Raw genomic sequence first — 13,680 nt, 5'->3', positions numbered from 1 at the left:
AAGAAGAAAATTTGTAAACTAAGTCATTTGCATTGTGACATACTATTTTTTTCCTTATCATTGTATTCTGGGTTGATTAGAAGTGGCCAAATGGAGGTAGAAGAAGAACATCGAAATAAGCTTAATAGGCATAAGTTGTCCATTTGTTTATGGATACTTAAAACCTTAAGAGTCATGAATTGGCATGTTGAGTTGAAACCCCTTTGCATGACCATTTAAAGATAATAAAAATATTTTAAAATGAATAAACAAAAAATCATAAGATTCAAAGATATTTTCTAGGGTTCATGAGATCCGTAATAGTTGTTGAATAGTGTCAATATCTAAGAAAAAGAGTCTTATTTTAATAGGAAGAAGTGTTACTTTCTGTTTTCTTTTTCTTTGTTTAATTTTTCCGTCCATAATCATTTGTGGAGCTTCTGAGATGATGAGAGGCTTTTCTGAGCTTTTTCTGTGTGTTGTGTGTTTCATTATCAAATGTAGAGTACAGTATTTTGCATTCACGGAGTATAAGGTGAATGTACTGTTAGGCTGTGTCTATGCCAGTTCCTAATTCCCAGGAAAGAATATACAATTTGGGAAAGTCAAGAACTACTCCTGTTGTCTAATTTCTTGTTGCCAAATTAGCCTGAAAGTCCATTTGAGATAAGAGTCGTGTTCCAGGCAGTATAACAGACTCCTGGACAAAGTAGCTGCTATTTGTGTGCCATTTGATCTTAATGTAGTATACACTGGGAAAAGTTTTCCCAAAGAGGGTTCTATTTGAATATTGAGATGCCTCTCCAAAATGCTGCCAACTGTCACATTGAAAATACTGGCAATCTTGTCACAGATTATTCTGTCTGACATAGGAATATTAGCCCTGTAGTTAGGTTTGGCTGGTGGAGAAACCACCTCAGTTGATGCCAGAATGCTTTCACTGAAATGCTTGTATAGACGCAGCCTAAGAGAGAATAACCTCTTACGTGTAATTTTGACTTTCTCTCCCCAATTAGAAGAAGATAGTGTTTTTGATGAATCTGATATTCATGATACACCTACTGGACCCTGCAATAAAGAGTCTCAAACTTTTTTTGCAAGATTGAAAAGGATAGGCGGCAGCAAAATGGTGAAATATCAGCCGGTTGAGATGAATGTTCAGAGAAGTATGAATTTTTTCTCTTAGTAATTTTATGCAGAAATGTTGTACTCTACTGTTTGTTTGGGGTGAAATCTTAATTTTATTATGTTACTACATATTTTGATATCGTTGATTTTTATATATATGTATGCACAAACAGTATATATATACTCATTTATATATATATACGTGAATTTACAGATACATCATTAACGTCATGATCGTCTTCAAGGGCCATTGCTTGATTTGATTTGTTGCAAAAATGTTTGCTTCTCTTCCACACAATTTGAATACAGGTTTCTAGATCTGCCTCAGCCAAAAAAAAAATTCCTCTGTGCACAAATGAATAGAGCTGAGGAATTAACCTAAAGCTTGATTTTTGGAAATCAGATCATAAACTTGCTGGTTTGGTTTCTTTCCGTCCAAAGTTTTCCAGCTTATGACATTAGCGTAAACCTTATGAAAACTTGGCCACAAAGTCAGTTTTCCCTTCTGGTGGAGCTGGGATTGTGATTATGGTTTATGCCAATAGTTGCCCAAGTTTGAGGGGAAAAAATGGTGAAATCTCCAAGTAAAATAGTACTAGCTTTTTCTGTTTTAATCAGGTGAAATAGAACTGGCTGAATATAGAGAAACGGGTGCATTACAAGACAGCATTCTACACTGTGTGAGAGAAGAAAGCATTCAGAAAAAAAAACTGCGCTCTTTCAAACAAAAATCTCTTGATATAGGGAATGCAGACTCCCTCTTGTTTACATTAGACGAGCATCGTAGAAAGTCTTGCATAGATCGGTGTGACATAGATAAGCCTCCTGCCCACGGAGCTCACATCACACAAAGACCAAACGACCACGCCCACGGACGTTCTAGACAGAATTCTGCTACGAGGCCTGACAATTTAGAGATCCCTGAGAATCGACCTATGGAAGGTTTTCAAGAAACTCGAAGGCCTGTAATTCCAGAAGTTAGGTTAAACTGCATGGAGACATTTGAGGTGAAAGTTGACTCCCCAGTAAAGCCTGCTCCTAAAGAGGATTTAGATCTGATAGATTTGTCCTCAGATTCAACATCTGGGCCAGAAAAACACTCTATACTCTCAACATCTGACAGTGACTCTCTTGTATTTGAGCCTCTTCCACCTCTTAGAATAGTGGAGAGCGATGAAGAAGAGGAGACCACGAAGCAAGGAAATGGTGGTCCCTCAGGTAAAAATGCTGCTGCTTCTCCCTCCATCCCCAGCCACCCCTCCGTCCTCAGCCTGAGCACAACTCCTCTTGTGCAAGTCAGTGTGGAGGACTGTTCCAAAGACTTTTCTTCTAAGGACTCAGGAAATAGCCAGTCAGCAGGCAACGACGACTCTGCTCTCATAGCCCTGGGAGATCCTACAGACTCTGAGGAGTTATCAAAGCCGGAGGAGCTACGAGAGCTTTCCTGTGGCAGTCCACTAACACTTAAGCAAAAGCGAGACCTCCTTCAGAAGTCGTTTGCTGTCCCTGAGATGTCAATGGATGAGAACCCTGACCCTGGCACTGAGGAAGAAAAGCCTGGGCAGTTGCCAAGTTCAGGGGCAAAAACCGTCCTCCTCAAAGTTCCTGAAGATGCTGAGAATCCTATAGAAAGTGAGAAGCCCGACACAAGTGCTGAGTCTGATACAGAGCAGAACCTGGATAGGAAAGTGGAGGAGGATGGAACCGAGGAATCAGAATTTAAGATTCAAATTGTTCCCCGGCAGAGGAAACAGAGAAAGATTGCTGTCAGTGCTATTCAGAGAGAGTACCTCGACATCTCTTTCAACATTCTAGACAAACTAGGAGAACAGAAAGATCCAGGTGAGCCCATCTCTTTTCTTTCTTCTGTCTTTACTTTCAGGTTTGTGAATCTTACTTGCTAGGGTTTGAGCACCAAATACGCATCAAATTCAAAATCTTATAATGTCAGAATTTGACATTATAGCTGCTTCATAACCTCTCTGAATTCTTCCTGCTTACCAGAGTATGGCAGAATCAGATGTGGTTTTACTAGCTTCATAAATGTGTCTGTGTTGGTTGTTTCTAAACTTAACAGTCAGTTCTTGACCCCTGTTGGAATAATAGACAATGATTGGTTGACACTAGAATATTCCAAATATAACATTAGATTTTCTCAAATGGAAAAAGTAATTAATTGGAACCCTTTTTTTTTTTTTTTTTTTTTTGCTATTTTTCTGTTTTGGTTTAGTAAGCTGTGATATAATCCAAGGGAGGAAGAACAAATCTGGAGAAGCAGAGTGCTTAGAATGACTAAGAACCAACTGTATAATCGTTTAGAAAACTACAGCTGATTATTGATACTACCAAATATTAGAAGCCAAAAATTACCAGTTCATGGTAAAATTGTCACAGTACATGAGTTTGCTCCCTCAAGAGTCAATTTTCTATATTTTCTTGTAGGCATTATATCTAAGAAGATAACCTTTAAAAAGTAGGAAGCTAATGGTGCATCTTATTCTGAAATACACTTGACTGTAGTTTTGCAGTGCTGGTTAGAATACACATTTCCTCTCTTCACTCAAATCTAAGCAATGATGATAGTGGTAGTAATGATGATGCGATACTTCAGGAAAAAATAGAATTGGCCAGTGACAGTTATTTTAGTATATTTGTTGACTAGAGAACATTGAGAAACTAGCAAAGATCTTAGAGACCGCCAGCCTACGTCTCTATATGTGAGAAGATTCTGAGACATAGAGGAAGTGATGTACTTTATACTAGGTCACATGGCTGGACAGAAACAGCGCCAGGAGTAGTCTCTCAATTCTAGTAGTACTTTTTCCCCACTACTACACCCAAAACCAAGTTCTCAGAGCATGTGCTTGGGCTTTTAAATTTTCCTCATATGTTTCTAACAGGTCCCGTAAGACAGAAATTCATACCTTAAAGTTGCTCTGGAAAAAATGTATTGACCGAACATCAATGTATTTAGAAAGGTCATGCTCAGCCAGGCAGGGAAAAAAAGATCTTGTTAAGGAAGCTTAAGAAATTAAGAAGGTTTCAAGGGAAATGAGGGCACCTTTTTAGAAGTTAGGAAACTTGCTGCATATGAATAGAATAAAACATTGGCCTAGAAACTATAGAGGAATAATGGATGGGTATATGAATGAGGTAGATACATAGATGTAGATATAAATATAGACAAAGATAGAGAGATAGACTATATAGGTCATAGTACATATGTTTATATGTACATGTGTTGTCTTCTTTATTCATTCTTACATCTGATTAGTTCCTAGGCTACCAGGGAAGAAACTAGTTTTGTATTCATATATTTGAAACCACACAAAAGAAATGTGTCTCAGAGTAATGACAAGATGTATTCAAATTTTGTATAATACATTCTCTATGATCATAGTAATTTTTGTCTCAGACTTTCAGGGACTGGGCTTATTTTTATTATAGACAATGCATCAGTTAACTCTTTTACTCTCCTACCATATTGTTCAGAAAAAAGCTGCTGAGAGCTAATAAGAAAACGGTTCAGAGTTCTTCAGAGTTACCAACAGAGCCTGTCTTTCCTGGATACTTTGAATATAGAGACTTCCCTGTTCCCCACAAGAAATAAACATGAAAATTAGTTTGAAGAAATGTATGTCCATAACACTTCTCCTCCTAAAGAGACATATATCTACCCTTTCCTTCTGGACAGTGGAGGAGACCTGTGGACTCAGAGCATTGCGTTACTCAGGCTTCCCAGGCTTTCTTGACTCTCTCAGCAAGAGCAAAGGAAGCCCAGACACCTGTCCATTCTAATCTCTCTAAACTCACCACTAATTGTCTTGAGCTCAAGACTCCTCTTACTGTGTACATTCTGATAGTGTTAGTCCTGCTGACAAATCATAGGATGTTAGGCTGTTTAGCTCCATGACTCAAATTTCTGTAAACCCTGCACATCCGTTGTGTCTCTCAACCTTGATTGACCCCAGAAACTCTGTATCTGTGTCCTCAGAAAGTCAAGGTCCTTCATGAGCAAAATACCTTATAGGTTTTCTCGCTTTTGTAATTATTTCCTTGGCTTTTATAGACTGATAGAAGCCTGGCTTTCTTCAGGGTCACAACATTCCCAACAGTCCATGTAGATGTCTTCCTTACTCATCTTTAGCTATAACACACACATATTCAGCTCCGAATCTTGTGTTATTAAACCTTGATTCAAAGTCTCATTGTTACACCAATCCCCCTCTCTCATTTGCTAGCAAATATGAAATAACCAGGAAATAGAATTCTGGATCTTTTTGTTCTTTTCAAACTTATTCCTGCCTAAGTTCTTTTGATTGTCATATTACAGTTGATGACTCTTCTGACCATCTCACTCATTTCCCAGTTCCCTGAATTCATCTTCTCCAATGATTATGTTTTGTTTTCATGTGTTCCTCTACCTTAGCTTAACCACTCATTTCCATGATTATATCATAGATCTTCTTATTACCCCTACCTCAGTCTGTCTCAGGACAATGCTTATTAATCCTACTATTGTTCATTGTCTCCTACTTCATGTCTTCTCTCCCTGCTCACCTAAATTCATATCTACTGGTATAATCTGTCCCTGCCTTTATCATCTGTAGCTTTTGCTTTTTTAGCTTTGCTTGACTAAACACAGTCCTTGCTAAATTAAACTCTCCATTTATTTGTACTTGTTCCTATCAGATTAATGTGACTAGATAAAACCATAGAATGTAGCTGCCTTATTTGAAATATATGGCATAAGCCTTAACTGGATCCTTAAAGCTACTTGGTAATCATACCATATTTTCCATTCTGCTACATGATTGTTTTATAGCTTCTTTTCTCCCAAAACTTTTAATAAATCCACCTGACATCATCCATAACTTTCTACCCCCTCCTCTGGCTGTCTTTTAGCATTTGGACATATACTCCCTGCTTTCCTGGCTATGTTTCCGACTGAGATACCATTGGTCTTACCTATGCCAGGATCAAGCCCCATAACAATTTTTGTTCTCTGATTTGAGCATGTTGCATTTTTTACATTAAAAAGTGTTCTTATTACTATCTCTAATTTTCTCCCATTATGTTTTTTAATTTAAATTTTATTGTAAAAGTGATGTACAGAGGGGCTACAGTTATATAAATCAGGTAATGAGTACATTTCTTTTTGAACAGTGTGACCCTCTCCTTCATTATCTCCCACTTTTTTCCCACCTGACCACCCTCCCTGCCAGGTTATAAAGTTAATTTCCAACATAGTGTCTAGTGAGTATCACTGCTGAATTGGTTTACCCTTTGTCCCACCATTTCCGTGATTTCCCTTCCCCTCCCCAAATCAGATACACTCATGTATAAGACAAAGGGTACAGAAACCAAAAACAGTGACAAAAGTGAATAAACCAAAGGAAAAAAAAAGAAAGAAAAAATAAATAACAGCAAACAGTACAATGAAAAACCTCTTGTTTCCATTTCTTGGAATTCATTTCAGAAAGCATCATTTTATATGGTCATACACACATACCTATTGAGCCATTGTGATCCTCTCCTAAGAATATACTCCTTTGCTTTCGTTGTGGAATGCTTAGAGTACTGTTTAGTTAATTGTGTGTAAGTGTAATTATTTGCCTTTTATTATCCATTGGATTAACTTGTAGGTTTATAGATATATTGTAGTTATTGCAAATGAGGGACACTATCTCTAGCCATAAAAGAAATGCAAATCAAAACAACATTGAGATGTCACCTCACTCCAGTAAGAATGGCCATTATCGAGAAAACTAATAATAGCAGATACTGGTGGAGATGTGGCCAACAGGGAACACTACTATACTGTTGGTGGGAATGTAAACTTGTTCATCCACTGGAAAGCAGCATGGAAGTTCCTCAAAAGACTAAACATAGAGCTTCCCTATGATCCTGCAATCCTAGTCCTAGGCATTTACCCCAATGACCACAAACTAGCCCTCACTAAAGCCACCTGCACAACAATGTTTATTGCAGCATTATTTACCATAGCTAAGATATGGAATCACCCCTGATTTCCTCAGTGGATGAATGGATCAAGAAAATGTGGTTTGGGGCTGGGAAGGTGGCTCAGTGGTAGAGTGCTTGCCTTGCATGCATTAGGCCCTGGGTTCATTCCTCAGCACCACATAAGTAGAAAAAAAACCCAGAAGTGGTGTTGTGGCTCAAGTGATAGAGCTCTAGCCTTGAGCTGAAGAGCTGAGGGACAGCACCCAGGCCCAGAGTTCAGGCCTGTGACTGCCCCCCCCCCCCACACACACAAAAGAAAATGTGGTTTGTATACACAATGGGATTCTATGCCTCCATCAGAATGACATTGCCCCATGTACAAGGAATTGGAAGGACTTGGAAAAAAATCTCATTAAGCAAAGTAGCCAGTCCTATCTTATTTTTTCTAAAAACTATCTCTATGAAGCAGTATTCTAAAAACTATCCCTATGAAGCATAAGGTCCATATACAGTCAAAAGTGTACTTGCCAAAGCCACCAAGGACCTCCATCATTAAATGAAATAGTCAGCACTTATATCTAGCTTTCTAACATATTTACAAAATTTGACATAGTTGATCAAGCTTCTTTAACTTGGATTCCAAGATATTATACATTGTTTTGGTTTCTTATTATTCAGTCCCTCCTCAATCTCTCTCTCTCTCTCTCTCTCTCTCTCTCTCTCTCTCTCTCTCTCTCTCTCTCTCTCTCTCTCTCTCTCTCTCTCTTCTCTCTCTCTTTTGGTGGGTCATGGGGTTTGATCTCTGGGCCTGGGTGCTATTCCTCAATTCTTCAACTCAGGAGAGTGCTCTACCACTTGAGCCACATTGCCACTTCTAGTTTTCTGTTGGTTAATTGGAGATAAGAGTCTCATGGACTTTCCTGCCTAGACTGGTTTTGACCTACAATCCTTAGATCTCAGCCTCCTTAGTAGCTAGGATTATAAGCGTGAGTCTCCGGCACCCGACCTCAATCTCTTTCATTGGTTCTCCTTGTCCCTCTAATGAGGGGAGTACACAGGTTTCTATATTTGATCTTTTTTCTTTTCTGTAGATACTCATTTTCATTATGACTTCATCCAGTGTTATGTATTGTCTACATGCAAAGATAGCTGTCAGAGTGTTTTCTAGCAGAATCGGTTGCATATAACAGTAAGCATTTATTTTATTTGGGAACCTCTTCGTCACTGGGGACTGACTGTGCTTGCGTGACCAGGCTGCGCTTCTCTTGCTTCCATGAGAAAGCCTGGGCACTGTAAAACCTGGGAATATTCTTTATAATGTGATAGCAAAGTCTCAGAGAACAAGCTCAGTTGTGAGCACTTTTCAAGCATCCCTTAATGACTATAAACAAAGCAAATCAAACAAAACCAAGAGGCAAAGATACTCTGCTTGTTTAGTGGGAGAAACTTCAGAGTCACATAGTAAAAGGTACCAGTTGAGGGAGAAGAAAAGAACTGGGACTACATCTCTTAAATATTGCACGGGATATACTTATACTATACGATAGTAAACTTACATCTATTGTTCATCTGAAATTAAAATGTTTCTGAGCATTCTCTATTTTTCTGACAACCTTAATCTACCTTCAAAACATCCAGAATATCACACCTTATTGTATGTATATCTACTTTTTCTACTATGGATAAATCACTAGCATCTTGTTACCTGACTTAACTGTATAGCTTCCTAACTGGTCCTGAAGGTGTTCTACCTTTATTCCTTCATTTCTTTCAACACAATACCAGATTGATCTCTTAAAACCTTCGGGTGATTCCCTATTTCTTTCATAGGAATACCTCTAGTTCTTTAAATGATTAGAATGCTCTCCATAGCTCCTGCCCTCAGCTCTCTCACTTTATTGGTACTTTTCTTCTTATAATTTCACTCAACCAGAGTGACCTCTTGCTATTTTTTTATTTTTCCTACACATTCTTACCTTAGTGCCTTTATACCAGCTGCTCCTTCAATCTGGAATGGTCTAATACCAGCTTGGCTTATTACATCACTTTTTAAAACTCTCCAATCAAACATCAAGTTAACAATAAGGCCTACCTTAGGCTATATAGCACTCTCCCATCCTTCCGCATCTTGATATCTTTTCTACAAAGAATTGATCTTCTAACATATAATAATCTATTTACTTTTACACATACTACGTACTATCTCTCCTTCCACAAAATGAACGTTCTCAAAGGCAATGGCTCTTGCCTTTTTCCTCCTTATTCACTGTATCCCAAGTGATTAGGAGAATGCTGGGAAACATTTGAAGAATGTAATGATAGCTATTACATTTTTATGAAGATCACTTTTAAAATGCTGAATTCAGGTATCTTAAGACAAATGAGTAATTCTGTTCAAATATTTTCTTAACCTGTATGCAAACAGAAGGTTTTGGCCAGATGCCAATGGTTCACACCTGAAATCCTAGCGATTCAGAGGCTGAAATCTGGGGATCACAGTTCAAAGCCACCCCAGGCAAGAAAACTTGTAAGAATCTTGTCTCCAATTAACTACCAAATAATATGGAGTTGGAGCTGTGGCTCAAGTGGTAGAGCTTCAGCCTTGAGTGACAAAGCTCAGGGACCTGGGACGGTGCCCAGACCCTGAATTTAAACCCCAGGAATAGCGCATTCACACACACAGTATTTATTAAATAATTGAGAACTGAGAAGAACTGAGAATAATTTATCTAGCTTCAAGATTGCTAATAAGTATCTATATAGTATTGTTTCTCTAAGATTAATATTATATCATGAATTTAATAAGCATTTTGAAAACTCTAAAAGCTTTAATATATAAAACTAGATATATAAAGTTATACACATCTTAGTAGTCTTTCAAAGAATTCTTCAAAATTAGCTTTAAGCTTCTTCATTTTTGTATTGGTGACATTATTTTACCATAGTTACAACACAAATAAAATGGAGACAGAGAAGGCTAAGAGGTAAGTTTTTGACTTGTGGTTTGGGGAGGACACATGAAAGAAAAACAATAGGCAGGCATCCAGTGGTACGTGCTTATAATCCTAGATACTTGAGAGGTGAAGATTAAGAGGATCACAGTTGAATGCCAGTCTGGATAAAAAGTTAATGAGATTCTCATCTCAACCAATAGCTTGGCATAGTGGTGTGTACATGTGTCATCCCATGATGTAAACAGGAAATGTAAATAGGAAGATTGTAGTCCAGGCTGGCCTGAGCAAAAAGTGAGACCCTGTCCAAAAAATAACGAGAGCAAAAGAGGGTTAGAGGTGTAGTTCAAAGTGTGTAATACCTGCCTAGCAATCATGAGGTCCTGAGTTCAAACCTCAGTGCTGCCACATTAAAAAAATTAAAACAGGGCCGGGAAGGTGGCTCAGTGGTAGAGCGCTTGCTTTGCATGCATGAGGCCCTGGGTTCGATTCCTCAGCACCACATAAGCAAAAAGAAAAAAGCCGGAAGTGGGGCTGTGGCTCAAGTGGTAGAGCACTAGCCTTGAGCTGAAGAGCTGAGGGACAATGCCCAGGCCTAGAGTTCAGGCCCCACAACCGCCCCCCCCTCCAAAAAAAAACAAATAAACCCGAAAACAATGCATAATGTTTTATATCTTGATGACTAGCTAGATGAAAATTAGGAGTTACTTTATTCTTTATTATGAGAGATTGGGAAACTTAACAACAGTTACATTTTTTTGTTACCAAGAAGTTAATGATCTGTCAATCACATCTATGGACAAACATCTAAGAATTAAAAAACAGGTATTCCAAAATCATCCCTCCAAAACTTTCTCCCAGGTCTGCATCCTGATCTATTTGGCTTTCATTTCTGACACTTGAGCAGGTTTAATGATCTTCCAGTGATAGAACAGCTTACTTGAGCTATATAAGTGCATGAATTATGGCAGTTGCTCTGTGGCAGTAGAAACAATTGGCACTATGAACAGGATGAGACAGATCATGTTAAAGTTTAAAAACTTGAAGGCATTTAGGGTAGGTAGCCCTGTTTTACAGCACAGTCTACTTATGGAGGCCATCAGTGGTAACTCTAAACCATCAAGATGCTTAGTATACTCACTGTAAAGATGTCCAGAATGTCTGTAAAGAATTTTAGGAGGTTTGTTCTGACAGACCACTAAACTGACAGGAAGTTTGAAAGAATAGGCTATAGTTACCTAGAATAACATTAGACAGCACGTCTCCCTTTGAGGGGAGTATTTAGGGTCGAACTCAAGCTGTGCACATGCTAGGCAAGTGCTCCACCACTTTACTCTTTCTTATGCTTTATTTACATTTTTGCCTGGACTAGCCTTAGGCAGCAGTCCTACCTAAGGCCTCTCATATAGCTGGGATAACTGGTAGGTGCAACCATACTCCTGGATTATTAACTGAGATGGGGTTTGAGGCCTTGCAAAATGAGTCTCCCAAAGTCTACCTCTGAGTAGTAGCTAGGATTATAGATATGAGCCACTATATTTGGCCTGTTTATTGATAGATTAACAAGACAACATTATATGCATAAAATATTTTTCATAGATGCAGCATTAGTCTAATAGAAAAAACGTCACAATATGTTTTGTGTTCAACCAACCAAATAAAAAATGTGAATTTATTTATTTCACATTTATTTATTTATTTCACATTCAATGCAATTCTGCTCTGAAATTACTTCTAGCATGGTAAAAGTTATAGACAAGTAACTTTACACTTAACTTTCTAGTATGATAAGCTTGGAAAAAGTAAGGACAGGTTCTGTAATTAAACAGGAGGGTCACCGTATCCACTGTTTGTTTGCATTTTGGAGGGAAAGGGGATCTTGGAAGCCTGAAGGTTGAGTGGCTTATTCAAAGATATGAACTGTGAAGGTCCTGAGCTTTAACTTTTATAATTGTGCTATCCTTAATCTCTAAGAAACATATCCATGGTGGCAGTATGTGGCAATTCTTTATAGAATGTGGAAGGGCCAGAAATTATATAAGGAACTGGATAAGTTTAATAAAAAAAGAGGGAAGAAGGCATGAAAAGGGTTCTTGAATTTGCTTTTCATCAGTGCTCTGAGTCTTAAATAATATTTGCATTTGTAGATCCTTCTACTAAAGGACTTTCAACTTTGGAAATGCCACGGGAATCCTCATCTGCCCCTACATTAGAAGCAGGTGTACCAGAAACCAATAGTCATTCCTCAATATCAAGTAAGATTTCCTTCACTTCTACATTGATTTTTAGACACAATTTTCTATATTGTTTTAAAATTTGCAATCCTCTCCCTCTTTAAAATACTGTTAGCTTCCTTGGTGATGCTCTGTTGTTTACTATGTAACACCCTGAGGTACAGCATGCCCACTTTTGTTTAAACTACAAATGCCTTATTAGTTATATGGTTACTGATTGGCCAGGAATCCTGATTTGTTAAAGAATATCCAATTTCATCTTTGAATAAAATAAAGAAGACAAACCCAAAACTAGTTATGTGACACATGAAAAGCAGCATTCATGGTAGAATTATATGTGAAATATGTTTTTTTTAAATCACCTCCATCACTGATGAAACTTTCTCTATATTATCATAAAATAAATATATCATGAGGCATGACTGAATCTAGCCTTTGTAGATTGGAAAATAAAAATGACAGATATATATTCTCTTTCTTATGATCTGTAGGATGATCTGTAGGATGAACACTTGTCATCTGTAGAACGATAGTGTTTTGAAAGTTCCTTCAGTTGCTAAGTCTGAAGAGAAGGTTGGATTCATTGAGGTTTCATCATGATGTCCACTTAGCTTAGTGGAGTCAACGAAGAGACTTTAACAAGGGAAATCTTAGCAGAAATCAGAGATGCAAAGGCACAAACTCCACAAACATTTGTTATATGTGCTGATAAGTTTTGTGTTCTATGTGTATGCTGCCTAAAAGCTAATCAGTACTTATTGGACCATCTTTGACATGAAGAGATCCTGAAAGTCCAAAGATCTTAATGTAAATAAATACTGGTCTTGTAGTATGGAGTATCTTCATCTTCATCACTCATTCATTTGTGCCTTCATTCATTCAGAAATTATTTATTATGTGTCTAGTGGGTGCCAGGTCTTCTGCTTGGCACTGGGGATCAAAGGTGAATAAATAAGACATTCCTTATTTTCAAGGACTTCACAGTCACAATAGTAATTATAGTTACCATTTACCATTTACTTGACACCTACCATGTTCTAAGGTCACACACATTGTTATGTGATTCAACCCTTACATCAGCACTGCATGGTAGATTGAACCTCAGTCTAACAGAGAGGCTAAATGACTTGCATGAAGTCATAAAGCTACTGAATTAGAGATAGAAAGTGATGATATGTCTGTTAGACTTTCAAGCCCAGATCCTTTGTCAGTGTACACCCTGTGTTAGAATAATTCAATCATTTGTAAGATAGGAATTCTAAAAATTAGTTTCCAAGTGATTATTATTTGCCCTTTGGTAGCAAAGAAGAGCTCACTCTAAAAATATTTAACATGATACAATGCCAATTTTAAGTCCACATTGACATTGTGGAGAGGTTTTTTTTCTCTCCCTAATTTATATGAATCATCTAAAAAAAGACAAT

The 13,680-nt window shown here is 37.7% G+C and overlaps 1 protein-coding gene across 8 annotated transcripts in view; it reads left to right on the top strand.

Annotated features, from left to right (window-relative positions):
- Unc79 (unc-79 homolog, NALCN channel complex subunit) overlaps window positions 1-13,680 on the top strand; it is a 238,323-nt gene that overhangs the window by 162,639 nt on the left and 62,004 nt on the right. For 5 of the 8 annotated variants that reach the window (XM_069997681.1, XM_069997678.1, XM_069997675.1 and 2 more), the window contains 3 exons: window positions 996-1,145; window positions 1,726-2,949; window positions 12,170-12,277. In XM_069997681.1, the coding sequence (XP_069853782.1) occupies window positions 996-1,145; window positions 1,726-2,949; window positions 12,170-12,277 (1,482 nt within the window). The remainder of the gene's footprint in view (window positions 1-995; window positions 1,146-1,725; window positions 2,950-12,169; window positions 12,278-13,680) is intronic. The other 3 variants (XM_069997680.1, XM_069997679.1, XM_069997677.1) reach the window with 1 other exon arrangement.

The sequence above is a fragment of the Dipodomys merriami genome, unplaced genomic scaffold (assembly GCF_024711535.1).
Source record: "Dipodomys merriami isolate MVZ:Mamm:240054 unplaced genomic scaffold, mDipMer1.0.p SCAF_50, whole genome shotgun sequence".
NCBI lineage: Eukaryota > Metazoa > Chordata > Mammalia > Rodentia > Heteromyidae > Dipodomys > Dipodomys merriami.
This window is presented reverse-complemented; position numbering and strand designations above follow the sequence as displayed.